Below are 27,527 nucleotides of genomic sequence, written 5' to 3'. Positions count from 1 at the left end.
AAGGTGATACCCCCTCATCCCTGTCAAATCCAGTCACCTGCAACTCACCCGCAATGTCACAGCTCATTTAAATCAGATTTCCATGAAAAACAAAAGCATCTTTTATGAGGCATCATATTAGGAAGGAGAACCCACTGGAGTCTCCAAAAATTAGATTATGAGTGAAGAATTTCAAAAGTAGGGAAAAAGTAAAAGGAAGAAATGTGCACAGTTTTAAGATGTCTGACGGTCTTGTCAAATAAGAGCTAGAGGCTTTTGACATTAATCATGGTATGCCTTTGATCTCAACAGTTTGAGCAGGACAAACTTTTAACAAAACATTTAACAACATTTAAAAAAAAAATCACAGAGAAAGTGTTTTCACATTTGATTTCTTGATCATAAAATTGCAAAAATATCCTAATTCCACATGCCATAGGGATTATAAATATAAAGCCACACCATCCTTGCTCTTCTCTGAAGTAATAAAGTAAAATATACCCCAAGTACACCAACTTGCTACTATTTGCCAGTCTGAAAAAGTCATACTTCGCTAATTTCAATCACAGACTCTCGGTCTGTAAGAGCTCTGACTATCTGGCAAAGCAGAATCTCACAATAATCACATTATTTAGGTCAAGAGCAAGATATTAAAGAAAAAGGATGGAATGCCAGTGATAATATTCAATGGATTTCATAGTTAGTCCAGGGCCTTTCAGCCTGCTTCAGACAGGAGCACTAAAGAGCAAATTATATTTAAGAAAAAAAAAAAATACTGACAGCTCATCAATTGATTTTCATTGAAAATCCTAAGAAAAATTAATAAAGAAGTTAAGCTGCTGAAATACAGTTTCACCAATTAGCTTAATGTCAGAGAATTCTAATTAGGCGCCTTGAGATTGCTATTTAGCGTTTAAGCCTTTAGAGTGCCAAATTCTCCCTTTCACACAAACTGGTTGCAAAATTAAAGACATTAGGCAGCCTTAATTATATTATCAGAACAGCTGGGATTAGGCAATCTCTGAAGTCAAGGCGGTATTCTTTTGTCACAGGGTAGAAATCCCTTGCTTTCCAGGGTGCCGGATTTTGGTGCTGTTCCATATCTCACCCATACAAAGCAAGCTGCATTAGAAACAAAAAAAAAATGAGGACAAAGAACAGAGTAATGCTTAGCAAATAATGAACACATTAAGGAAAGAGAAAAGGTAGGTGAAAAGATTAAGCCTGAAATCGGTAGGTTTTGCTAACACCTCAGCTGGCACCTGGCCTACCAAGCCTCTAGTGGCAGAAAGACTAAGAGAAAGCTCTGTAAACCAGCTTGGCTAGTGGATACAACTCTGTTATCTAAAGCTAAAGCACATTTCGTACTCTCTTGTCCCATGGGGTGTGAAATTAGCAGCTATTGTTTTCACACATTTTTATAAACACAATGCCTTTTATGTCTTTACATTGTTTAGACCGCTATGTTTTTCTCCTCACATGGGAATCTTTTCTTTTTTTTTCTTTATTCAAATTTTAAATCAACAGGATTTTTATTCCAGGAACACGCTGGCATTAAAAAAAAAAAAACACCATTTTATCCATGCAAACTTTAGCTAAACACAAACATTTAGAAACTGGCAAAAAAATTTCAACACTTCCTAGTCTGTAATCCAATCAAATTAATATTACATCAATAATGTGGCAGAGAGGAATTCAAGTGTTCGGCTTGAAATGAGCTTTTAAAATATCACAAGGGAGCCAGAGCTACTCTTAATCAAGTGTTACAACAACCCCCCCCTGGTTCTCCTTGATACAGAAAGATACGCATTGGCTTTGTTATGATGATCCTCTACATTTAAAACCTCTTCCCAGTTAATTTAAAATTACTTTGGTTGTTAACATCTCTGTGAGCAGACGCCTTTTTCTTACAGCTTGTATAAAACTTTTTACCTGCTCTACTTTCTGCCTCTAAAAATATTAGGAAAAAACCAAACTACTCCCACAACCCAATTAAACAAGAACAATATGATGACAAAGCAACAACTAACTGTACTGATTACAGTCATACTGAACTACAGCAACAACATTACAGCAGAAACCAAATAAATTCATTACAACTTAAAAAATTTGCCCCATTAGAACATCACACTAATGTCCTCTTACTACTCCTTACACTTTAGAAATATGTTCTGCTTCCGCGCAAGAGTAAAAGTTTGATGGACAATCAACATATTAATTTGAAGAAAGGATTTTTTTTCTCCTAACAGGTTAAGAGGGGTTTTTTCCTTGTATTTGTGCTTAGAGTGTGTTCAAGAGTGTCACCATAGTTTCTTCAGAAAACTAGGAAGCAAAGCACATGCTTTTACTCTGAAATGACTGTGTGCTCTCTGTGTGTTCACATGTGTGCATTGAGGACAGGGTGGGATGGGAAGGAGAATAGGAGTATGAGACAATATGCAAGTGGTCATCTTAAGAAGTACAGAAAGATGAGAATTCCTACTGGATATGAACAAAAAGGAATGGATATTGTTACTTGCGCTACAACAGAAATCCTGATACAAATGATGCAGGGAGCAGAGATGTAGTTTCTCCAACCTGGTGCATTATGTATACTTGCCTGAATTTCTGACTCATGATCAGTAACCAGAGACAATACTGACTGCCAAAACTCCAACTTAAGTTAACGCAGAGGACAGCAAAGAAGTTCAGTCCTAATCTAAATTGGTTAATCAAATAACCACATGTGGCAAGGAAAAATCCATGCCATGGTAACTAAGCAGTTCCTCCACTTGACAGGCAAATTCCCACTGCATTAGGACAACGTAGTTTGGCCAACAGCAGTGAGCTGCCACCTTCTCTGCAAAAGAGCGGTGCCAGTCAGACACCTCAAAGCATTCTCTCCTTCACAGCCCTTTGTTCCTGCTCCTACTTCCAGTGCCAAAATTTTGCAAGCAGAAAAGTCCACACAATCCACTTTCATTAGCTGCTCAAGTTAACTTTAAACCACTTACTTTGTTAATTCACACTACTTTAGAGGCTAGAAAGGCAGTTGACAACAAATAATAAATAATACTAATTGAATAAAATATAAATATATATACATAGTAAAAAAATTAATAAGCAATCTTATGGGCTTCTCCAAATTACAGTAGGCTTGGGTGGCTGTTCTGCGAGCTGCTACATGAGCTGGGCTCTCCACAGTGGGACAGCCTGGACCTGACACGCAGGCACCTACTTGGTCCCAGTTTGTTCCCTTAGCCAGATACTTAGAGGGGGACACTGGATCATGGATCTTACTGCTGCCTTCTTGGCACTAACAGTGTTATAATGGAGCTAGAACTGATGCCATACTCACACTGCTCTGTCCTTTTGTCTGGTATAAAGAGGCAATACAGAAGGAAGGATATAATTTATTAGTCTCTATCAGGGAAGCGTATCTACGAGTCAACACAGAAAAGCCAACAAAAATAAAATGAGAGCAAACCACTTTCATTGAGAAGACAATGATGCTCTGCATCTTTTAAAAGCAGAGAGTGACAAAACCGCAAAAGAACACTTCACACTAAAGAAAACACTCACCTGCCCCGCCAACTCCAAACGTTTATTTCCATAGTAGTCTCTGTCATCTACTTTATTTTCTCCTTGAGCCAAAATTACTCTGCGCACCATCACTGCTGTGTATATGCACTTGGCACGAAAATTGAATTCCTTCACCTGTAAACAGAAAAAAAAAAAAAAGAAGAAAAACATACTGATGTTTCAGGATCAGTTCCTTGGTTCTTATTTGGACAAGCACATCCATATAAATCAATGGGTAATCTGGGTTGTCTGAGGAGTTACAAAAGAGATTTGTGCACTTTACCTTCTTAAAAAATGCTAAGAGTAATATGCATTAGTGACATTGAAGCAGATGGTAAATGAAAACAGATTAGAATAAAAGGTATAGGTCATGAGAATATCAACTAACAGCTGATACTGCCTGGCTATCCAGAAAAAATGCATAGTATGATAAGTAGTTCAGTGGTACAGCATTTCATAAGCATAGGGATTACTTTTGACTCAGTCCAAATCTTCCCCTTTATTTTGACGATGATTCACTTTATCTCAGCTACAAAGCAATCAAAGACATTTTTCCTTGCCAACAAAGCTCACACCATAAATAATGACACAAATTTACTCCAGTTTAAAAAAAAAACATTACATACAAGAACGTGGGTCAGAATAGTTGATGCTAGCAGCTCTCGTGCTTCTTCCATCTTTGTTTTTTTTGGGCCTCCCCACATCCTTTGCCTTCGTACTTTGTTTCCAATGTACTTCAATGCCTGTCAAGGGGGGGAATTAACTTGAGTTACCATCAGAATTTTAACCTATACAAATATACACACATACGGAGATCTGCAATCCCACTAGCCACAGATGATACGAACTCCATGCCAAGTGCAAAATACCAAACACCTAAATGACGTTAATTAAAAAAAAAATACCTTGAAAATTGACACAACTGATTATAATTAAATATATAACATGCTGTTTATCATATGTTGATAACATTTGGAATGGGAAGTGGTGAAAGAGCATGATTACTACAATATTAAAAGAAAGGGGATTGCAGAGATGTAGGAAAAAGGATTATATAAATTCCAAAGGTATCTAGTTCATTTGACTTTTCACCTCCAGCAGTTCTTCTGTGTACTTGCTAAGTTTCATTCACATATTAAACCATGAAGTGGCACTCGCTCTTTAACAACAGGCACAAATGCTACTGCATGGCATCTACATCTGTCTCCAAAAGCACCTTGCAATGATTAATGGCTTCTTACTCTCTTACCAGTTGTCCAAGAAATGGAATCAATCTGCAGAATTCAGGGTCAGATGAGTCAAAGAAACTATCCAGGTCCACACAGGAAGTTCCTGACTGGAGATGAAGCCATGCCCCCTATGCCAAAGAACTACCCTCTTCACTAAATGACTGACTAGCCTTTCCACCTGTTACTTTCTTCTGCAAAGAGTTAACTTTCTTTTCATTTCATTTGACATTTCTTGCACAGAGTAACTTCTGCATTTCTGTTTCTCTACTTTCCTGGATGCTTCACATTTCTCTATGTTCCTCCATTTTACTTTTCTGACTCTGAATTAGGAAGGTGAAGGCTAATGCCACCTCTAACTCTGAAAAGCCCCAAAAGATGAAAACTAGAAAGACATTCACTTTACAACGCTCAACACACATGGAAAGATTCGATCAAGTTTACACCGGAACAGCAGAAATAAAACTAATATTCAAAAGCTTCTTCTAGCAGATTACTATGTACATGATGGAAATGCTGCCAGCAAAATGGCCTCTGTTCTGGCTAATTAAAGAAGTACACATGAGCTGAAGAGAATTCTGGCGAGTCTTTAGCACGATGGAGGGTGGCTATCATTGTGGGCTTTATACAAGAGATTAGAATTGGAGGAGAACATCTACTCACAATGAAATTGTCATGCCCACACCAATGGGGCTTCTGAAAATGAGGCATGCGATTCCTTTTTAAAAAATGGGAATCATCTTCAACAAAAACCCCTAATTTTACGGACATCACTACTTGTCACATACATTAAAACATAACCCTGGGCTTCTGAAAACAAAGCATTTCTTGACTTTGGGTTTTTTTCAGTTAGGCAATGAGAGCAAAGCCTCACTTTTGACAAGTCCTGCCCCCTTAAAACCCTCAGCTTAAAATACCCCCCCCAAAACAAACCTCAAAACACAAAGCGTGTATCGATTGCTGACATAGCAAAGTGGTCAATACCCACTGTCTTTAGATTTTTATGGCCTCTGGCCATGTGAAAAGACACACCTGCATCTGTGTAAAAATCTGAGCTTTTTGGCATTCTTCCAGACTAGGAGCAAATGCAGCCATCACATGTTCCTCTGTGCCAATCATTTGTACAATCTCTTGGTCACTCTCAACACCCATGGCCTAGGAAAAGAAGAAAAGACAGACATAGCACAGGCTTTATGTTAACTCACTGACATTTGCTTATGCTAATTTGGTATTGTTTGTCTGCATTACTACTAAGCAAGAGCTAGTTCTTCTCTAAGAAACTGTGCCATCTGGCACTGGCAGCACATATTCTAGCTATGGAAGAACGTTAAATGGAAATCTTGATAAGCAGCAGGAACACACAAACACTTTTTGGAGAGCCTTTTTTTCTTCACTGACAGGAGTTAAATTCTACGTTTTTTCTTAGAAAAAAATAAATACCAGGTAATAACAATTCTATGTGTGTAACAATTAAAACCAAATCAAAACCTACAATAAATAAAGGAAGGTTAAATTTCTTAAAAGATTATACATGGTCTCTTACCACAAGCAATTTTGCAAACTCAGTTGACTGTGATGCAGCACGTCCTATTTGAGAAACGTTTACATTTACCTCTTTCGCAGCTCTTTGCATTTAGAAGATGACTTCACTACACAATTCCACTTGAAAGCCATTCTATTATTTCACTGATCCTTGGACACCTTGTTAGACTTTATACTGCGGAAAAAGCTTAATAAACTAAGAAAGCGCTTAACAGGTTTAGAAAAATCTCTCTATTAGTAAGTATTTCAAGGTGGCAGCCAGCAGTGAAGGCCTTTGTGGATTCCAGATGGTGCTAAAGCTCCCCTCTTCACACATTTGCCTGGAGCTCTGCCATATCAAGAAATGGAATAATCTCACTAAACCTCTTCTGGACGAGTAATAATATGTTTCTCAGAACTTTGTGAGGAAGTTACGTTTGCATTCATATTATTCTTCGAACTGCCTGCCAGAAAGACCATTGTAAATAATGGCCTATGTAGACCCTAGTATTCTGGTTCTCATTAAAAACTGGCAGTGTCCCAAAAAGTCACATTTTCCTCAAAAATGCACAAATACCTTCCCTTCTTACTGCCTTCATTGGGTGTCACTTTGCTTAACACCTAGCTCACGCAATCCCCTTACAAAACTGTTGCTCTAATTGTGAAGTATCCAGCTTTTTTTTTTTCTTTCATTTCTTCTCTCCTTTTCAACAAAGAAGTGGTTGGTTGAAGTTCCTTTAACTTAAAACTGTCTCTTCACCTTGAGGTTTATTAGAAATTGAAAGTAGTGCAAAAGTAGCACACACTCAGAACAGCATGAGAACATTCCCATTTTAGTGCAAAGCCACAGTTCCACCAACTCAAATGAACTTGAGTGCCAAATCAAGACACAGTTACTTCACCAGATAAGAGTGTTCCATCATCCCTGCTCACTGCAGGGGAGTTGGACTAGATGACCTCTAGGGGTCCCTTCCAACCCAAAACATTCTATGATCATAGTTTGCTCCCACTAAGTAGTCACCCCTCTGATCTCAAGGCTCTTTTCAGAACCAGAATTTGCCCATGTGATATTACTGTAGTTCAGATCTCTATTTTTCAAATATTATTATGCTTCCTCACTCTTTTCAATAAGCTCAGACAGTAGGTAAAAAACCTCAGCAGAGAAGTTAACAAAATGCCTCGTGACCCGAGAGCCAGACTCATAAGAAAGTCTACAAAAGCATGAAAGCTTCACAATAGTAATTTTCCATGTGTCTAGGACTTAATAGCCGACCAGCAAACCAGTTTAGGAACCACAACTGCATTCATATAGTTACTGCAAGTAGACTACAGAAGAACAAAACTTTGCTAAGGGAATCTTTATGCCATTCTAGGCACATATACCAGGAATACATTTATTTAAAGCACATCAGATGCAAGCTGATAAGATATCGCCCTATTTCTGTCCACCAGCTTAATTCTAGGATGGCAACCAGACTGTAAAAGTCACGTAAAAAGTGAACAAAACAAATGGGAGGGGGAAAAAGTCAACCTGCAGTTTTACTATGCTCTTTCATCCATTAAAAGACAGAAAGCCACAGCAAATTAAAGAAAGCTGATGATTTCTTCTAACTTGATGAATTCTCTGATCAAAAGTCTGACAATGACAAGATAGGACGTATCATTGTGCCCATGTAGATTTTCTAGTTGAAGTTTGTAGCAGCAAACTCACTTGTGAATTCTGAATCTGTGGGGGGGAAAGGCTGGGATCTGCCACCAAACAACATGTGTTGTATTGTTACATAAGTGCAAATAGGAGGAAATTAGTCTATGAGTAACAACTAAAAAACTTAGGCAAATGACTGAAAAAGATGTGCTGATACAATAGCCTAAAAGTAAGCCCATTTATTCTCCTCTGTACTCTCAACAGTTATGGGTAGAGCTGCACTCACAAATCCACTTATATGCAACACTAACAGGGCAAGCAACAGGCCCATGCTGGTTTCAGATAGATTTGTAATCTTAACACTTTCTTTTTCAGTAAATTTGGTCCCGATGTTGCATTTCTACAAAAAAACCCCAAAATCCCAAACCAGAAAAGTACTCCACAATTAGCCTGCAACATCACTAGGACAGTAACAAAATACTCCTGGATTGTTGTTTGTGTTACAAAAATACTGAGGACATGCGAAGTAGGAATGAGTCCTATGCTTAAAGAGCTCATGATCCCAGGACAAAGCTGAGGGAAAGGGAATTAACATAAAAGCAAAGCAGGAGACAAGATGCCTTGTTTATTTTTGACTGGAAGGCAATGTCACAAAAGGATAATTTCACAGAGGGGGTGCAGGGGAAGAGACATTGCAAAGGGGTAACTTAACAGTAGCAGTGAAAGAATGAAGGAGACGGTAGCAGGCTGTTGAAGAGTATGGTTGGAAGGCTAGCAGTCAACGCATGTAAGACAGACAAGTCAAAGCAAACGTTCAGAATGTTCAGATCATTCTGAGTTCAAGTGGGAGAAAGTGGTCCAACTGGGGTCAACTAGGACTGGGGAGGTTCCTGGTGCCCAAAACATGTGTGCATGCATATGCGAGTGTGTGCATACAGGCCTGTACATATGAGAGAGTGTGCATGAGAGAGTGCGAGCCTAGCTCTTCCTCCCCCAGCTCATATCTTAATGATGATGTCTCGGCGTTTCCATGGCACTTCCCTAGAATGTAGTTCTGCAGTCCATCAGGCTAAATTACAGAATGGAGACAGGCAGATGACTGGATTAAAAAGATGTCAGGGAGATTCAAGGTTGACATCACAGACAGAATTGGTTTGGAGCTTTCATAATTCAAAAGATACGAGCTATGAAACTGCAGCCATGGGAACCCATAATTCTGCAGATCCAGTAAGACCACCATTCAGCTGTTCCTCTAGGGTTGATTCTTAACAGCTCCAAGACTAACACAGGTTTCTAAAAATGAAACTCAACCTGCTGTTCAAATCTTTTGCCACAGGTTCTAGAGCAGCTCCCACATAAACTAAAGATACTTCACCTAGCAATTCAGGTTGTAAAATTCAACTTTTAAGTCCCCCTAGGTTACTTCCAGTTGTCTTCCTCCCCCAGCCAGTTCTGGTGCAGCATGCAACCTTCATTTACATCAGCTCCCATGACTCACTCAAGTCTACCGAATCAAGATCACAAACCGAAAAGAAAAATAGCCCTTACCTTAAAACAGCTCTAACTCCTTGCAATGTAAGGAGCTCCCTGCAAAAGCAGCAGCGCCACCTCACCTGTAACCCTTATGTTTTTCAGGACAGAAACACCCTTAAGCACTACACAAATATTCCACACCTCCTCTAATGCTCATGGCTACCTAAAACTCTCCGAGCCCCCCAGGTAAAGTGTCCATAGCTCATAGCCTGACATATTAAAAAAAAACCACTACACACAGTTCACACAGCCCTATGATCTGTGCACAACTGACACACAGATCAAACAAAGGTCTCTTGGGGTTGCAAGTCAACTCAGGACATCCTAAATACCGTTCTGGTTGCATGTGTATATTAACTAATGAAGCAGTGTTACACAGTAAGCAGGAAGCAAATTAGTTGTGTCTGTTTCCCATCACAAGGCAGTTAACAGCCTTTTAAAAACCTCAACAAATACATACTCTGGGGGCAAAATTGTCCAATTTATATCATTACTTCAAACCAAAAACTGCATTTACATGTATAGGGGCTGCACAAATGCTTCTGTCACTTTTGAGAAGAAAGGTTAGAGGAAAAGTGTTCAAGCTAGCACAGCAACAATATACCAACTTCCCCACATCTGAAAAGCAGACACTTCAAGTCTGTCCTAGAATAGTGCCAAGCCCATGCCTTTTGTAGCCTATCAAATTTCAGTTAGCTCTGGTCAATGTGCTAAATTTCACAAAACCACAACTTACATGTGTTTGGCACAACTAGCTGTTAAAATCTCTGAATATGTAAATCACAAAGATCCTTACAGGTCTGAATGGCAGAAAAGCAAAGCAGCAGAACAAGGTCATTCAGGCTTGCTGTTTAGACAAGACTATGGACGAACTGCAAGGCAGATGCCCCCTTTAGGATGACCCTACACAGTCTGGTCCTCCCCACGTATCCAGACCAAGGGACATTTAGATCCACACTCTTTCCACCCCTCCCCACAGCTCATGTGCCTGGGTTTCCTTCCTCACCATGACAGAAAAGAAAGGATGGGGAACACTGTATGTTCAGGTCTTGCCCTAGCATGCAGCTAAGATGTGTCCATAACTCATGCCTGAAACACAAAAGTGCTCTTAGATTCTAGTTAAAGGGAGTTTTTTATGAATTTTAGGCCTCAGGTCTGTCAGCGAGTGGTGTTTGTAATGCTCTCTACTTCACAGCCCTTGCTTTTGACAAAGAAGTCTAAGGGATATTAGTACACCTCCACTTAACAACTGTAGTAGCTTTAAATCCACATTAGATCATAGATCTTCAGTACTTGCTTTCTTTTCTATGAACTTACAATGATTTTCTGTACCTGATCTGTATGCTAAGTGATTTGCAGGAATACTGGGCCATTTAAACCTACTGGGACTAGAAAGACAATCCAAAATTGCAAAACTGTCCCATCTAGCTGGCCCATGCACCGGATAGCAGCCCTCTACCAATTACTAGTCATTTTCTTTGTCAAAACAAAGTCTGTGGAACTTGGTTGCAGCCTGGCTGCTGATCTGGGAGGAAATGCAGAGCAATAGATTTTTGTCATTGATTTCTCAGTTCATTTTTTAATTGGAAATTACACCAGCACTTGCTACAGTAAAAATTAAGGACACAAAGGCAACCAAAACTTCAGACCTTAAGATTGTCTGTACAGCTTAACTTTGCCCCTTGGAGATGTGTATCTCTACATTACAAGAAGCAGAACACTTACTGGGAATGAGGACGACCCATGCTCTATGCCCAAGGCTTGGGTCTCAGCAGAAAGGAATTATTCTCCTTGGTTTTCCAACAAATCTCATGTGTATAATACTGCCATGTGAGAGAGCTGAGGCTACATGGGGATCCCTAAATTAGGGATTTTCCATTTTCAGAGCTATAGTGTTTGTAACCTTGCTTCTAGTAGTTACATGTAACAAAGTAATATCACATTACAGCAGTGCCCAAGAAAGAAAGATCAGAAGCTGGTGCCTGCCTAAGAATCCATTGAAAGGACTATCTGGGATTTTTAGTTTCCAGCTGGAGATTCATCAAAAGTGGGCAGCAGATCCCTGAAGTTCACATGTCATTAAAGGAAAGGTAAGGAAAATAACCACCCATGAGTACAGTTAAGTGCTGGTCAAGAATGGAACATTCAGAATAGTTAAAGTGGGTGCAGCTATTTTGCTACTGGATTAAATCAATATAAATCTTTGAAAAGCACTATGGCCAAGAGCTTCTAACAACTGTAACCCCTTATTCAATAAATAAATGAAAAATTATGCAACCTTATCTAGAATATAAAAGATACATATAGGCAGGGGAATAATTATAGCAAGCATTGTCAGAAGGTGATCAAATAGTACAATGCTGCTTAAAAAAACCCTCAACAACCACCTCCTCAGACTTAATAACCCAGAGCAGTTACTCTTCTGTGAGCAGGTATTTATCTACACCAGCAGGGGGTGACAAAATGTAATAAAAGTCTGTAAGTGAAGGTGGAATCCAGCTGTTTGGTACCCAAGCAAATGGATTAAGAGCCACATTAACACTTTCCTGCAACAGTAAAATTGTGAACTTAATCCTGACACTTTTATGTGCATTTCTGTCCACAAATAATTTCTCAACCTCCTTTAACATTGGTCACTAAAACCAGATGATTTCCTCCCACTACTTGAAGAGATTAGTTTAATCACAGGTAACAGACACTTGTTTCTCAAGTCTAAATCCAATTATTAAACAATTTTCTTTTTTTCCAAAGTGCTTCCCACAAGAAAACCGATTCTTACAGCTTGCTAGCAGCCAAAGAGCTGTGGCAATACAGAAAAGTCTGTAGCTGCCAACGCCAACGAATCAGCACTGCTGGCAGAAATTGTTTGGATGCTGTGAGCAAGTGCTGCCCTCTCCTGGCCATTTATCTCCTTGAGCGATTATCACCTCCGCAAACCTCCTGTGCTGCAAAGCTTTAGGGTAAAGAGGAAAAGGGAGCTATAGAATTTACTTTTATTGGTTGCTAGGTCCAGTCAACGGCATTTTTGTGCCCTAAGCCACCTTCCCTATGAACAGTGCCTCCAAGACTGCTGCCCAGTTTCCTTAAGCACATGCACTGCACCAGGCTGCAAACCCACAGGCAGCAGCAAAGCCTACAGGACAGGAAGGAGCTACCAGCTGTTGGAGGACAGATCCTAGCTGTGCCCTGCTGTCTTCTCCAGCAGCCAGACAGTGCATGTCCACCCACCACCTTTACTGGCTGTAGCCCATGCATTTGACACCACAGACAGATGGGCTACTGGCCTGCTTCCAGTCCTGTTGGGCAGCTAGGGAGTAGTCATTGGTATGCCTTCAGCTGTGTGTGCCCTTGAGTGAATTAAAACGAAAGAGAGAAGCAGAGGGCAAAAGAAAGCAGTTCTGGCAGGTTCACAGGCAATGATGGCCAAGGCATGACACCATCACCAGCTCAGCTGGCAGGGCAAACACTCCCCAATTCTCACCCAGAATCTGGGGTGGATGCCTCTCACAGCCCTTTATCAGTCCCACCGGAGATCGCCTCAAAGCTACCATGCTTGTCCTTGCATTCACGGCCCTGAAGATACTGGTGAGTGTTCCTGAATCAGGCAGGAATTCTGAAGTATTCTGACTGAGGCAGAGCTCATTCACAGGGGAAGGAAGTAAACTGCTAAGAAATGCAAGCCTATTTGGTAATCTTAAAGGATCTAGGAATAGGTGTAAGAACTGCAAGATTTCCCCAAAGGCTATCAGTTTGATTTACAGTTATGGCTGGAAATAATGTATAACGAGCTCATGGCTATGCCATGTCCTGGGATCTAACACAAAGTTGGAGGCGGGGACAGGCAGGACCAAAACAAAGACCCTCAACACAAGTTTGCAACATAGCTCATAACTAAAGAAACCAAACCCCTTCTGACTTTCTGTAGCAACAGGAGCACAGGCAGCAGGGCAGAGGGACCTTACAAAGCAGTAAGGGGGTAGCAGGCATTTGTCTTGGCACAGCAATGCTCTCCTTGCAGAAGAATGCAGCGCTTTTTCTCCTTCTTGCTATACAATAAGGATGACTTCCCAGGGGAAAAAAGCTTGCATTCTCTAAGCCCTGCCAAGTCCTTCTGCACATATTAACTTCCGAGAGCTGCTGCCGATCTTCGTTCTTGAGCTACAGAACAGCTTTTTTTTTTTTTTTCTTCTTTTTTTTTTTTTCCAAACCAACAGTTGTATTACCTTAAATATGATAGCAATGGGAATATCTTCTGACAGAGTGTTGTGCCTCAGGTAAAATCTTCCTTGTTTCACAACCATATTTGTTCTGCTCTTCTTCTCATGAGTGGAACTGAAGTTAAAAAAATACATTATGTCCAACAGAAAGTTTGCACTGACACTCTTAGAATCTTCTGTATAAAACTTATGAAGCTTAAGCAATCTTTCAGCTGAATTAATCCCACTTTCTCCTCTTTTAAAAATAGCATTAGAACAGCCAGACATCACCCTGAACCTCCAAGGTAATAAGAGTATTATCACCTGTGATGGGAAAGGTCAATATTTGACTTTGGCAAGTAGAAGCCTGTACTTTTCAAAATCATCTTTACATGCTTTTATCATCAACTGGGATGCTAACCAACAAGGTCAACTGTGCACACGTACTGCAGCAACAACAGTAATGAGATAACAGTGCTTTGTGTTGTACATTTAACCTCATCTAGGCTTACTGTGCAACAGTAAAGGAGCTAGGAGAAATCTGTGAGAGGCCTCTAGAGAATAAGAAATAGCCCACACACTGAACAGTGACAAGCACCGTATTATACTAGCATGCAGCTTAAAATCAAAACCAAAAGGCAAACAAAATATAAATAAAACTCAGTTGAGGAAGAAAGGCCAAATTTAGACTACCATGCCATTTTCAATAATTTGTGCAGTACAAAACCATTTGTTTCCTTCTCGATTGCCTTTAAAAGCTTTTACACCAAATTTGATTTAGAGAATCACACAAAAGGTTACATGCAAATTCCACTGCAGTAACTTCATGTTACTTGCTGCAACATGAGACCAAACACTATCAATTAGGAAGTGCACTTTGTTATGTTAAAAATTAGAACTTGCTTTTTCTAGTCTGGGATGAATCCTGAAGCATATGAGCAATACCCACTGATTTTTGTGGGAATACTGTACTAACTGATTTCGGGATTGATGTTTTAGCACACAAAATGACAGTAGCAAGAGAGGGGCATTGAATTTCTACAGCTTTTTCCCGTTAAACTATACTAGGAAGAAAACCACACAGCTACTTCAACTACAACAATGAACTTCTAAAGCTTTCATTTTATCTCCTTTATGTAATTGCAGGCATTTACCATACCTTGTAACAGAAGCACCAACTGTGCCTTTTCTATCAGCTTCCACAATGATTCTGTTTTTGGATAACTGCTCCTGAATAAGAATGACCTTCTCTACACCTTTAACAATGAAATAGCCACCTGTTCAACAGAAAAGAAAGATTTTGCATGTCAGTACCCTTGCGTCTTACTCACATCCTTCAATAGATTGTCTTAGAATGCCTTTAAATATAAACTATTAGAAAGTAAACAGTAAGTATACAAAGGACAAAACAGGAGAGTAAATTCTCCGTTAAAAGAGTAAAGAACAAACTCTGTGTGGAACCTACGATAACCTATGAAAATGTTCCACTAGACTAAATAGAACTTTTGCTAGGCTCACACATAGCATTCGGGATCTAAGACGTTATTTGGGAAAGTACTCAGACAGCAAGAACTCACAGGCAGACCAAAAACTGCAAAGCTGTATAAAACCCCAAACCTGTAAGGCAACCATACTTATTAAAAGATGTTATAGAATTGTTAATTCTACAAATTAGGTAATATATTGCCTGTCAGAAGAGTATATCATAAGGACATCAAAAAAGAACTGGCCATTTCAGATGCTTGGTATCAAATGAAGAGAGTAAGTCTTCCGTAACTACCGACTTGCTCTCTCCAGCACTCCAGGGAGAAATTTCTTTTGTATTACTTTGTAAATTGTATTTTAATGCCCTTCTTGTATCTAAGACAATATAAGGAATCTGCACATGAGCTATGTTAGACTCTTCTCTTAAATTGTAGTTATCTATTAATGCTCCCCCAGCAGAGTGTGTCATGTCACTGTGTCTTGCCATCACAAGCAAGCACAGCACATGTCCAGTGCATGCTTCAAAGGCAGCAGATAAAAACCAAAGAAGTCTGCTTGTTATAACCCTTCATCTCCTCTCTACATTTCAAACATTATCATGTAACACTTTACTCTTGCTTTTCAAAGGGCAGCAAATGAGAGTTCCTGCTCTGGAGGACACCATTATACTCTGCTCTCCCCTGATTCACTTCATTTTCATGAACGAGCTCCATCTCCGTTCCCATAGAACACATCACTGTATGGTACTATATACACTTCTCAACTTTTTCAAAATTTTATTGTACTGTTTTTGTGGTTGAAAACTCATCTGCAAATACAAACATCCCATGTTGTCAACCATTTCTATTTTCAAAAGCCTGCCCATTTCTTTTAGTTAGAAGGACACACTTGAGAAGTTCCCACAATGACTTCACAGTGGCAGGAAACATACCCATGGGGTATTTCTTTGCTGAAAAATACTTAAAAATAAAAACACAAATAGGAAAAAAAGAACACAAGTGCAAATGTACCTGGATCTAAAGGACATTCGTTAAGTTTGGCAAATTCTGCCGGAGTTTTCCCAGTAAGAACACAATTGGAACTACGCAGCATTATCGGCATTCTGGAAGAAAACCAGTTACACTTTTACTTTAGAATCAGATAGAAAAATATGAATAGTCAAATCCAGAATAAAAACCATGCTGAACAAACTGGAGAAAATACATTTAAGGTAATCAGAACACGTGCAAGCTATGAACAACCAGTTTTTCCTTCAATCCCACCTTATTTCATTGAACATGTAATTTGAAAAGAGAGGCCTGAAATTGGACATCTACTGGCAGAAACTGTAGCCTTCCTATTTAATTTTTATGCAGCTACTACAAGCATCCATGACAAGCACAGTCACCAAGGCCAACGATTACTAGTGCAAAGACTCCTGGTCCCCAAAGCCAGTACAGTCTGCACTGAAGAACACACCATTGCAGGTCCACTGTTACCAGTTTTAATTAGAAAAAGCTAGTTCAGATCCGATTTCTCACATAGCAATCACACCCTATGGCTGCAGACAGATAGTGCCTCTAATGAATAACCTAGGCATGAAGTTTCCCCAGTAGTAGTTCTGATTTCTCTGGTGTCTTAGCACAGAAGCCTGCAGCAAGCATTTTGTGAAGCAACATGAAGTGGTGGAAAAAGATTCCACGAAATTGAAAACAAATTCTATGCTTAGGGAGGAAAAAAAAAGAGAAAGGAAAGATGCACAGACTAGACAGAAGGCAAAACTTCTTCACCATGAGGACAGTCAAGCAGTGGAACAAGCTGCACGGAGAAGCTGGGCAGTCTCCATCCATGGAGGTCTTCAAGACCTGACAGGGTAATGCACTAAGCAAAGCAGTCCGATCACAGAGCTCACCCCATTTGGAGCCAGAAGTTGTACTAGAGACCTCCTGAGGTCTCTTCCAACCTGAATTATTCTATCACCCTATGAAGAAGTCAGGGAATGCTCACGTTCATTTGGTTTTGTGTGTTTACACTGCAGTCTTACTAGGAATTTGGCTTATTCAACAACCAGCAATGATTTTGCAGTTATTATTGAAAAGAGTACTTTTATAGTCAGCTTCGTAATGTACCTTTTCACTCTCAGATTTTTCATTAAAACTTCAGAAAGAGAGCGTATTTTAGCTCCAAAGAAAAAGCTGCATACTGCATAAGATAAAACCAGCTTATCACTACATCTACCAAAAGACCTCCATGCCCTTAAGTCTCTTCCACAAAAATTAGACTTTCGATATAGCTTACAGAATTTCACTCCTTGGTGGACAGCCTTTGTAAGACCTATGTGGCAGGTGTTTGCTAAAATGTTTGCCAAAATTTATTTATGAGCTCTACTATGCAAATATTTGCAACCTCAGAGATATTTCATTCAAAATTACTCCAAGACAAACTAAGATTAGGCAGCTTTTGCTAATGAAGTTATATTTCTTTTGTTCAAATCTTATAAATTATTTCCATTTCTTTGCCAATTTTTATATTCTTATATCTTAAAAGAAAACTGATGAACTCAAAATTCTATATTTTTGAAGATGATAAAAAGCTATCTTGTCACTGCAGTGGTCTATACAGATAACCTACTTGCTTTCAGTCATTTCACTGAAAAAGTGTTTCCTAGAGATAAGAAGCTTCATATGATGATCATAATCTTGTATCACATACACGATAAGCCTAATGCATTGGCTATTTATATCAGAAACAGACTTATGTCAGTAACCAGTTGGCACAAGGAAACTCAAAATGGAGTATGCAAATGCCGTCACTCAAAATTGCAGTGAAACAGATGTCACCAAAATATCTAGTCTTTATTTCACTTGCAAACAATAAAATATTTTGCAGTTAACATAAAACACTATACTAAGACATTCTCCTTTTGAGGACAGAATCTAATTTTTTAAATATCTGAAATTATCAAGAAGAAAATAAAAAAAAAGAAAAAGGAAAAATAAAGTTATTGAATTTCTGTGCATAAAGACACAGAAAATGGGTATACTAATTTGGAATGCTATTAAGCATTCAAAGGAAATTTTCCTTTTTAAAGACACAAAGATATTGCCCTGGTTTGTTGGTTTTTTTTTTCCTTTCTAACACACACAGGTTATCAGGGACTCTGCCAAACAACAAAAGTAAGAGAGGAAAGAACATACAGCTTTCCTGTCCCAGTCTGAACCGCATGTCAAACAAGAGCATTGTATAGACTCACCTGGTAAAAGGAAACCAGCATAATACTGGGAATAGATGAGGAAAACTATTTCCCATGGAAATAATAACTGGATGTTAACATTTTTTAACAGCAAAAAGACTTTTTGCACCTATGCCCTTAAAACCAGTCAGGTGACATAATTTTATTTTTTAATGGAGAATATTTACTTTTTTTGCTGTGACCTCACTTCATAGGAGAAAAAGAAGAATTTAGAGGAACAGGCCTTAATGTAAGATATAACATACTAGTTCTGTACAGTAATTTAGCCTTTTCCAGTAAATTATGGATGCTTTACAAGTCGTCTTCACCCCATTTTTTTTTCTCAGAGAGAGATGTAGACAAGTGTCTAGACTAGTTTTTGTTCTGGTTCTTTTAGCTATAACTTATCCTTTAAAGTATGTGTTTTGTATACAAATTGATAAGGTATTTTGGTGAAAATCACATTTACATGAACTTTTTGCCTATAGGACATACCATGAAATAATTCAAAGGACTCAAATTTAGATGGTCTTTTAAAAACTCCTGTGAAGAAATTTTTGCAAATGCATTGCTGTGTATCATGTTCTACTGACAGAGTAAAGTATATTTTTTTTTTATTTGAAAGCTTAAAATTTCACCACAAGAAGTGTAGTTCCTTAAGCATCTTTCTTCTCTTTCTTGCCAGTATTCTGCCTTTGGTAAGATGCACAGTCACATGGTAAACAATCTCTGTAAGGCACTGACCTCTAAAGCTAGCAGGGTTGGTCTTTAAGACATCTCGTCTACAAAAGACAGACATCTTTATTGCATTTAAAATGGAATTTTGCTTTCAATAAATGCTAGAACTGCCAGGTATTTTGTCTTTTTGGTATGGTTAAGAGCTTGTTTTTCTCCCTCAAGCACATTATTTTTTCTTCAAGAAATCAGATGTCCTTCACAATACTAATAACCTCAAGTCATTTGACAACCTTTAGAAAAATAAAACCAACAAAAAATGCTCAACATTTCTCCACAAAGCTCAGCCTTGGCCCTAAACCAAACCAGTTTTAAAGGAGAGCTTAACCTCATACAGAAGAACTAATGCTTGCTTCACTGGTTTTACCATCCAACTTCCACAAACAGATCTCTACATATTATGCATGAAAGACAGTAATTTGGCTACAAAGCAAACATGATTATTTTCATTTTGCAGTAACGCGTCTTGCAGCTCCAGTATTCTTTCATATATTTCCCTCTTTGGCTTTATGTCAATACGAACACAGACAATATCCATCCTCATATCCGGTCTTCTTTGGAAGGAGACAGATTTCCAGAAGCTTTTGCAAACCAAAATCTTGTAATAGAACCTAACAATCACATCCTCTACAGCTGTCATCAAGATTTGTCACTGTTTCTTTTAACAGGGAAGCAAGGTTAGCCTACCTTTATTTTGCAGTAAAAACTCTTCCCAACACACCAGCAAATGAAAATTAATACCAGAAGCTCGATATACGGTATCTTACCTGCCAATGGGCAATGCATTGCGTATGATCCGCTGGCTACCTCGTGTATATTCAATGTCCACTGTAATCGGGGCAGAATAAGTCATGTCTCTCAGGCGGCACTAAAAGCGGAACAGTCACATGGTTAGACATTGGCTTACAAGCTGAAGAGTCTCTCTTAAAAGATTCCATGTTTGCTCTGTCTGCTGAAACAGAAACCAAGCAAAGTGAAGCTTGACCAAGCTTTTCATGGTACCTGGACTAAGTTTGAGAGAGTCTCCCGTTTAAAACAAAACTAAAAAATACCCAAATACAATTATTGTGATGTTTCAAAAGCAGCCAGTGGATCTGTGTCTTCAGAGGACAGCACTGCAGAGCATAACTTCTAAATTGTTTAATTAAATAAACAGGCCTAATAAGCAGAGCTGACACAAAGACCATACTATGCCACAGGCTCTGAAAGCAGTGCTCAGCTCAGCGGCATTTCTATATGAAGACTCTCAACAGCTGAAGAGTTGTGCTGTCATATGAAGTTTGACAGAAGGGAAACACACAAGAGTAAGAGAGACGCTGCGCTACCTTATCAGAATGAGCAAATGTCACTGTACGGTACCATTTCTAAAGATGACTTACAGAAAGCTCACTATAGTATCACTCCCTGTAAAGATTCCCAGAATTTGTTTGCAAATTCCTCAGATAGCAAGCGAAGCAGGATATACATATCTAGGACATTATCTAGCTCAAGGCTCTATCATTTCTAATCCGATCTTTCTGGTCTGCTCTTCCCAAGCTCACTCTATGACTCTGTTGCTAGCCCTTAAGGTATCGCATATCTTCACGCAAGATGAGGTTTACTGCATTTGCTGAACACAACAGAGCAACTCATGGCAGGTCATTCGTGACCTCACTGAGCATTCTATACCTTTGAACTCTGGGATTATAGGTTTATCAGTATTTAGACTTGTATATTTATAGTCTTTCAGTATATTGATTATGCGTTAATAAAAGGAAATTAAGGTTGTGCTGTGCATTGAAGATGCAACTCTATGGAAACATACGCCTAAGGAATCATTACAAACTGGATGCTCCTTCTCTCCATATTAAAAAGTAAACCACTTCTCTAGTAATAAAATACCGATGTGCACCAGCAGTTTTCAAGCTGTGACTTGTAGGAAACTAGGTCCCATTGTGCTCCCAGCAACTTCACTGAATTTAAAAGTAACTGAGAATATTTCCATTTGCTAATTACTTTAAAATTCATCAGTATGAATAGTTCATGAAACTCCCATAAGAACTGCATGAGAAAGAGAGTTAGGCAGCTTTGTTAGTATTACTCAGGGAAAAAAAGGCTTTGGGATTCTTTGTGTGTGCTTTGTCCACACAAGACACAGATATAAAATAAGAACGACACGGTGTAATATTCCAGCACTTGTATTTTTATGTCACCTTTCTTGAGGTAACTTCTCTTTACATTAGACACCTAGAGGTAAAAGACAGGCATGACTTGATCTTCAAGGAAACCAAGGACATAAAAATTCCCAAATTTGTATGAAAATAGGTAAAATACACAGATTCTTATGAAAATCTGATCATTTTAGGTGTCTTTGGGAAGGAATTTTATAAGCCTCTAACAGAGAAAGGTAAGGACATACTCGTAAGTAACCAATCTTTTTGTTTTGGTTGGTTGGTTTTTTTAATTACACCCCTGGCTTGACCTGATCAGCATCCTATTTAAGAAAATAACCATGGCCTTCACATGTGTGTAACACACTGAAAAAAAGAGATTTGATGCACTAGCATTAAGCATCAAGGAGGATATATCTGAGATGCAAGAGTAGGTTATTCTAAATTCAAGGTCAATATGCTCTATGAAGCATTTATTTTGCCCTCTTATGCATTTACAGTCACTTCAGTTATAAAGTAAGCAAGCGTTTTAATACCTGGATTTTTGGATATGAGTTGTTGGCCACAAACAATTTTTTGCATGCATTTCATTCATTTATAAAAAATCTTACCTGTTGCATTTTGTGCACGTTCATATCTACTGTTTTAACGTTAGCTACACATTTAAGAGATGCATGAGCTGTCCTGTATTACATGTAATTGCACTGTTGATGGATGAGTTATTGACCTTAGTTAAAATCTTTCCATCGAACTAAATGAAATTTGAGTCAGGTCACTGGAGATAGAAACGTGGCTATGCACAAGAGGCAGCCACTAGATGGCTTTTTCTTTTTTTTTTTTTTTTTTTTTTTTTACAGAATTTCTCCCAAGCACAGAATGTATTCCATGATAAGAGTCTGAAGTGCGCCACATACACTACATGAAGAAAAACTCAATCCTACTTCAAGTATCAAGTGTGTATAGCAAGGAAAAAGGTATCTGATATGTGAACTGATTTATTAGGTTGACAACAGGCGTATATAGGTAAATGAGCGCAAGTTCCAAGCTCAGTTCCTGTTCTGAGGCCAAAAAGAGGTTGTCAGTACCTCTGTTGTAGTGGTATAAACCTCAAAGCACAGCAGCAGGAGAGGAATACTTTGTTCCTGAGCAATCTCTGAAGGTAACTGAATGGCTTTAGATAGCTGGAAGCGATCCTAAAAGGTCCAATCCTTATCTTAGTTTATGGCTTTCTTATATGTACACAAGCTACTTTATATCCTGCCAAAAGCAAGAGACTCTCTGATTTCAGTCACAGCAGCATTTGCTCTCCAACATGCATCTTTATTCCAGAAGTATACCATCCATTTGTTAACCTACATGCTTACAGCAGTGCAAAGATGTTAAATACACCCCCATAAGGCTAACATTCTTCTGCAGTTTCTTATAATTTTATCAACTTCCATCTGTTTCTGCTCAACGTTTCCATGTTTGCTCCCTGACTCAGGCTTAAAAACTATGGGCAAAAAATCAGAGATATGTTCCCAAAGAAGACTGGGAGAGAAAGGGAGGCTGAAGTGACCTATGGTGCAGACAGTAGCAACGCTAATATTAAAAAAAAGTTAATAAAAACATCAAAGAACGCTACACTGTAGTGTGAGGACTTCAGCTGTGTCATAAGGAGAGCCGCAAGATTAAGCAAGAGAAGTACTTTTCACTACTTTCACAGAAACCCACTCAAATACAGCTACTATGAAACACTAAATAGAGCTGTTCACATCAGAAAAAAAAAAAAATTAAAAATTATTTCACTATGTTTATATATCTGAGGCTTCTTTCTGCAGTGATGGTGGCATGCATTGTATCACCTAATGTAGCACACACATACTGAAAATAAAGTTATGTGCAGCTACTACCCAAGACAAACAAACAGGACAGATGCAAACATTAATACCTCATGAGGTGATACAGGTCGTGTCACATTGAAGCTTTCTTCCACATCTGGAGTACCCACATAGATATTGAGGTACCTGCAATACAAACAGTTCCATAATGAGCAATGAGCCAAATATTTTTCAGGCAACCCAAGGGAAGCAGAATTCTGCATAGACTGAAAAATGAAGTTACTTTGATGAACATAGGTTGATTAATAATAAGCAATGATTATTCCCAAAGTAACTCATTGTATTTGAGCTGTGTTCTAGTCAGTTAAAATTTAAATTGCACATGCAATAAACCCCAAGTTACCTTTGCAAACAGACAAAAAGAAACTCACATCTATCATCTGCGATTACTAAATTACAGAGGAAAGGTGACATCAGGTATTGTTAACAGCTGGCTATTAAGTCTGTTTTACATCGTTATTCTTTAAATCTTCCCATCGTTCAATGATTGAAATAAGAGATAAGTCATGGAAAATACCTATAAACATTTTATAGCCACTAATAAACCCATGAGATAGTACACATGCTACTACTGATACGGAAATCATTTCATGCTTACTTCAAGTACCACATTGGGTCAGCATCACTTGTAACTTTTTCATTCGCCTTCATGATTTTCTTTATCTGGAGGGGAAAAAATAAAATAAAATTGAATCTTGTGCCTGTTCTGAATGCTAAGAGCCACTCTCTTCCCACCACGAAAGCATACCTCTACATTGATGAAATAGTTGAATGAGTCTATGTGCTGCTTCACAAGTCCTTTCACCTGGAAAATACATGCACGCAGCAAATAAAGTTAGCTTCAATAACACTAATCATACAAGGCAGAAATTAGGATATAAACATTTGTAAGTGCTTTTGGATTTGCACTAAATTGTTTCAGTTGACAAACTTCTGAGAAGTGCCTGGACGATCAATCTGGTTCTACGCTGTTAACATTTCCAGGTTTATACCTGAGCTGTCATTGTTCTTTGAGTCAGAAAAGTAACTCAGTAACCGTACAAAGTAAACACCCAATAGACTTTGAAATTCATATAAACAAACAAGAGCCATTGCAAGTCAAAATATTTTATCAGTCTGCCGTTATTCTGAAACAATTTTAATAATTTGTAATATCATTAACCATGTGTGCTGCTTGAGAAAGGAGTTGTCTGCACCCTAACGAGAGCAGCTGGCATAAAGGAGAATGAGAGGGAGGGCCAATGAGACAGGGGAGACAGAACAGAAGTGGGGTGTGAAAGAGAAGTCAATAAGCAAGGAAACAGTCACGGGAGGGCAGGACACTCTGAAGAAATCTGAGTTTGATTTGGAGGCAGAAAGAGAGAGAACGTGCCCAGGGTGATTATTGCACAGAATAAACAGTACAATGTTCCTTCGGAAACGAGTTGATATGGTACATTTCAAGGATTTAAATTGAAGGCATTTAGAGCAATCAAAAGAAAGGGGATTATACCATGTAAAATGAACTGGGATTAAAGGAAAAAAGAAAGATTTTGGCTTGAAGGAATATGAAGAGAAGCATTTTGTTAATACATTGACATTTGCAGAAATAAAAGGCGTACCCATCCTAACTACAGTGCAAAATCCAGCCTTGAAAAGGAAACAGTGCTAGATGATATTGAGACACATGCTTATATGCTCACAGAGACTGTAAGCTTTGAACCATCCCATGACAACTAACATGTTACAAGACTTAAAACTTCATATAGAAAAGATGCATTTACACAGTTCGCATGATAGGCAACAGTTAGTTCTGAAATTATTAGAAATAAATGGGAAACTTAGGATGACAAATCCAGCTGCTCAGTGAAGCCTTCCATGGGTTAAGACAAAGGAAGAATGACTGCAGAGCAAAATTCTTTAGATGAGAGTTTCCTTAATTTACAAAAACATTGCACATCATGTGATATAGGCAAGAAAATATTATGGATTTACTAGTGTCTAGAAATCAGGCTGGTAGTTCTTTCCACTTTTTTATGAGGTGATATCAACAGCTTTATTGAAAAAAACCCTCCACTATAGAAACTGTAATGCACATCAGCTTTGTATAACTGTATCACTGCTGGCATAAATAAACCAACATGCAGCAGAAAGGCCAGACCACCAGCAGCAGCCCTAGAGTAAAGGGCTCACTGGCTGGAAATAATGTGGGATGGATACACTTGGCATAAAGCACACAGCAAATTGCACCTCTCAATCAGCAGCCCTCCCTTTTTCACAGTCTCAAGAATTCAGACAATATCCCTAGCTCAAGCTCGTGATGGAAGTTCCTGTGGTTGCTAGGAGAGACACAGAAACAGGATTCATTAGGGCCCTGAAGCATCTTCACAGCCCTGAACCAATGTGAAAACATACACGATCCGTAACTGACTTTGGAACTTTGTTTTCCTGCCAGAATCAAGCACTCAAGGGTGCAACAAAAAAGAGAAGTGCAGGTTTTGAAACTGGGAAGGAAAGGGATTAACAAAGTGAGACTGAAAAGAACCTTGCTCAAGTGGGCAACATTTATGAAGACTGATGACAGATGCAGAGGTGGCTGCACTTCCCTGAAGGCACCTATGCACATCACAGAGTTCACCTGCTCTCTTTATGATACAGTTTTCGTTATTGCGTCTCTCCTTCCTCACTTCCAACTGTTTGTTAGTCCTGCTATTACATCCAATTTTATATAGAAGTGTGCCTTCAACTAATACCAGATTATATGAGTAGCACTGAAATTAAGACACTAGAAATCTTTGAGTTCAGTCAAGCTCTGACTTCATGAGGGAAGATGTACATATACTCAAGCCTCTGCAGAACCCAGATCTGTGGTTATATGCTTCCTATGACAAACACAACTAAAACCACAGTCTTAAATAAAGACCCTGAATAAGGTCTCCCAGTGCCAGTAAAACAGTAAAATAAGCTGGAAACCTTACACACATATAGTGTCCATTGAGAATAGCCATACAAAAATGCAAACCTCTAAAAGGATGCCTCCACAAATTAATCTGTAAAGAAACCAATCTATGTAACGGGTTTATCCATAACTGCATGGAACTAAAGAAAAAAAAATATTGCAAAATCCACACAGAAGGTGAGGACAGGTATCCTGGGAAATGGCAAAAGCTAGAAGAGGGGACTGTAAAGTTAGAAAGGAGACGAAGTATTCATGCCATGAAGTGAGTGCATAATACTAACCTTTAGAAATGCTGGAAGAAGTCTCCATTTTTCCTGAAAACAAAAAACAGTTTGAAGCACCGTTCCAAAGAATGATCAAACACCTATGATGCTTGAGCTTTTTTGTTTGGGGATTTTATTATTAAACAGTAACATTACTTAAAATCAGACCCCTTTATAAAAAAAAGACTGCCCAAAGCCAACCTAGAGGAGTAAAAGCAAAACAGGGAGATGACTTGGATCATCTTAGTAAGCCATATGTGCTATGCAATATTTACTCAGGACGCAACAGGACACTGTCTTTTCTAAAAGCAATTTATTTGAGAACATATACTTCTCAGAAAATTCCTTACTACTATGTCCTGATTTAAGAAAAACTAACTTTTTATTTTGTCCTGTTAACACTGTAAATTATATTCCTAGCAAGGGAAAATTTGCTACAAACTTTACATGCAAGAATCTCAGTCCTGGGAGCAACACTTGCAGACATGAGTCTCTGTAAAACCAACCAATACCCTAACTCCTACAAAGATTTAGCAAAACTAGCTGAACAAAGTACTGACAAGTGTAAATGTATCAACATTCTGACAAACTTTTTGCCATTTCTATTCTTTGATGATCGCAGGGAACATCCCCTTACACCAGCCCCACCTTCTACCCCTACGGCATGGGGAGCCCACCCCAGGTTTGGGATGAGAGATGCAGGTGGAGGGCAAAGGCATGGGGGAACCAGATGGCAGAGAATGAGGCTGCAATGAAGCAGTCCTAGGAGAGAGTATACTGTAATATTCACAGAGCATCAGCATCTCATCATTGTAGTTTGACATTCAGCATTTACAAGCACATGGCAATGCTGTAGCTGTTGTGTAACATCGTCCCTCAAGGTGCAGGAGCACGCTGAGGAATCCTTGCCAAAACACAGCACAAGGCCCTCGGGACCCGTTTCTGACGTGCTCGTTCCTTACAAAAAGCCCGGTGCAGCCAAAGAGACCTGAAACATGGCCTTCATCTCCCCCCCGCCCCACGTGAGGCAACGAGCAACCTCTAAAGGAGCTGCCGCTGAGGGCACAACCCTTGGCTCCTGCTTGCAGGACGCAGGCCCGGGGACCCGCACCTCAGGCTGAGGGGGAACCGCCCGCGGGCAGGGCGGGCCGCAGGCCCCCGCCTCGCCGCGCATGCGCTGTAGAACCCCCCGGCCCCCACCTGC

The 27,527-nt window shown here is 39.1% G+C and overlaps 1 protein-coding gene across 1 annotated transcript in view; it reads right to left on the bottom strand.

The window, feature by feature from the left end:
• POLR3B (RNA polymerase III subunit B) overlaps window positions 1-26,371 on the bottom strand; it is a 79,929-nt gene extending 53,558 nt beyond the window's left edge. Inside the window, exons 1-11 of the mRNA XM_009649472.2 lie at window positions 26,342-26,371; window positions 23,871-23,927; window positions 23,721-23,785; window positions 23,173-23,248; window positions 19,860-19,960; window positions 16,157-16,248; window positions 14,821-14,938; window positions 13,689-13,797; window positions 5,799-5,921; window positions 4,167-4,283; window positions 3,541-3,675 (exon numbers count right to left, since the gene is read on the bottom strand). Coding sequence (XP_009647767.1) covers window positions 3,541-3,675; window positions 4,167-4,283; window positions 5,799-5,921; window positions 13,689-13,797; window positions 14,821-14,938; window positions 16,157-16,248; window positions 19,860-19,960; window positions 23,173-23,248; window positions 23,721-23,773 — 924 coding nt within the window. The 5' untranslated portion in view covers window positions 23,774-23,785; window positions 23,871-23,927; window positions 26,342-26,371. The remainder of the gene's footprint in view (window positions 1-3,540; window positions 3,676-4,166; window positions 4,284-5,798; window positions 5,922-13,688; window positions 13,798-14,820; window positions 14,939-16,156; window positions 16,249-19,859; window positions 19,961-23,172; window positions 23,249-23,720; window positions 23,786-23,870; window positions 23,928-26,341) is intronic.
• Window positions 26,372-27,527: the final 1,156 nt, after the last annotated feature.

Source organism: Egretta garzetta, unplaced genomic scaffold (assembly GCF_000687185.1).
Source record: "Egretta garzetta isolate BGI_Z169 unplaced genomic scaffold, ASM68718v1 scaffold782, whole genome shotgun sequence".
In the NCBI taxonomy this organism is placed as follows: domain Eukaryota; kingdom Metazoa; phylum Chordata; class Aves; order Pelecaniformes; family Ardeidae; genus Egretta; species Egretta garzetta.
This window is presented reverse-complemented; position numbering and strand designations above follow the sequence as displayed.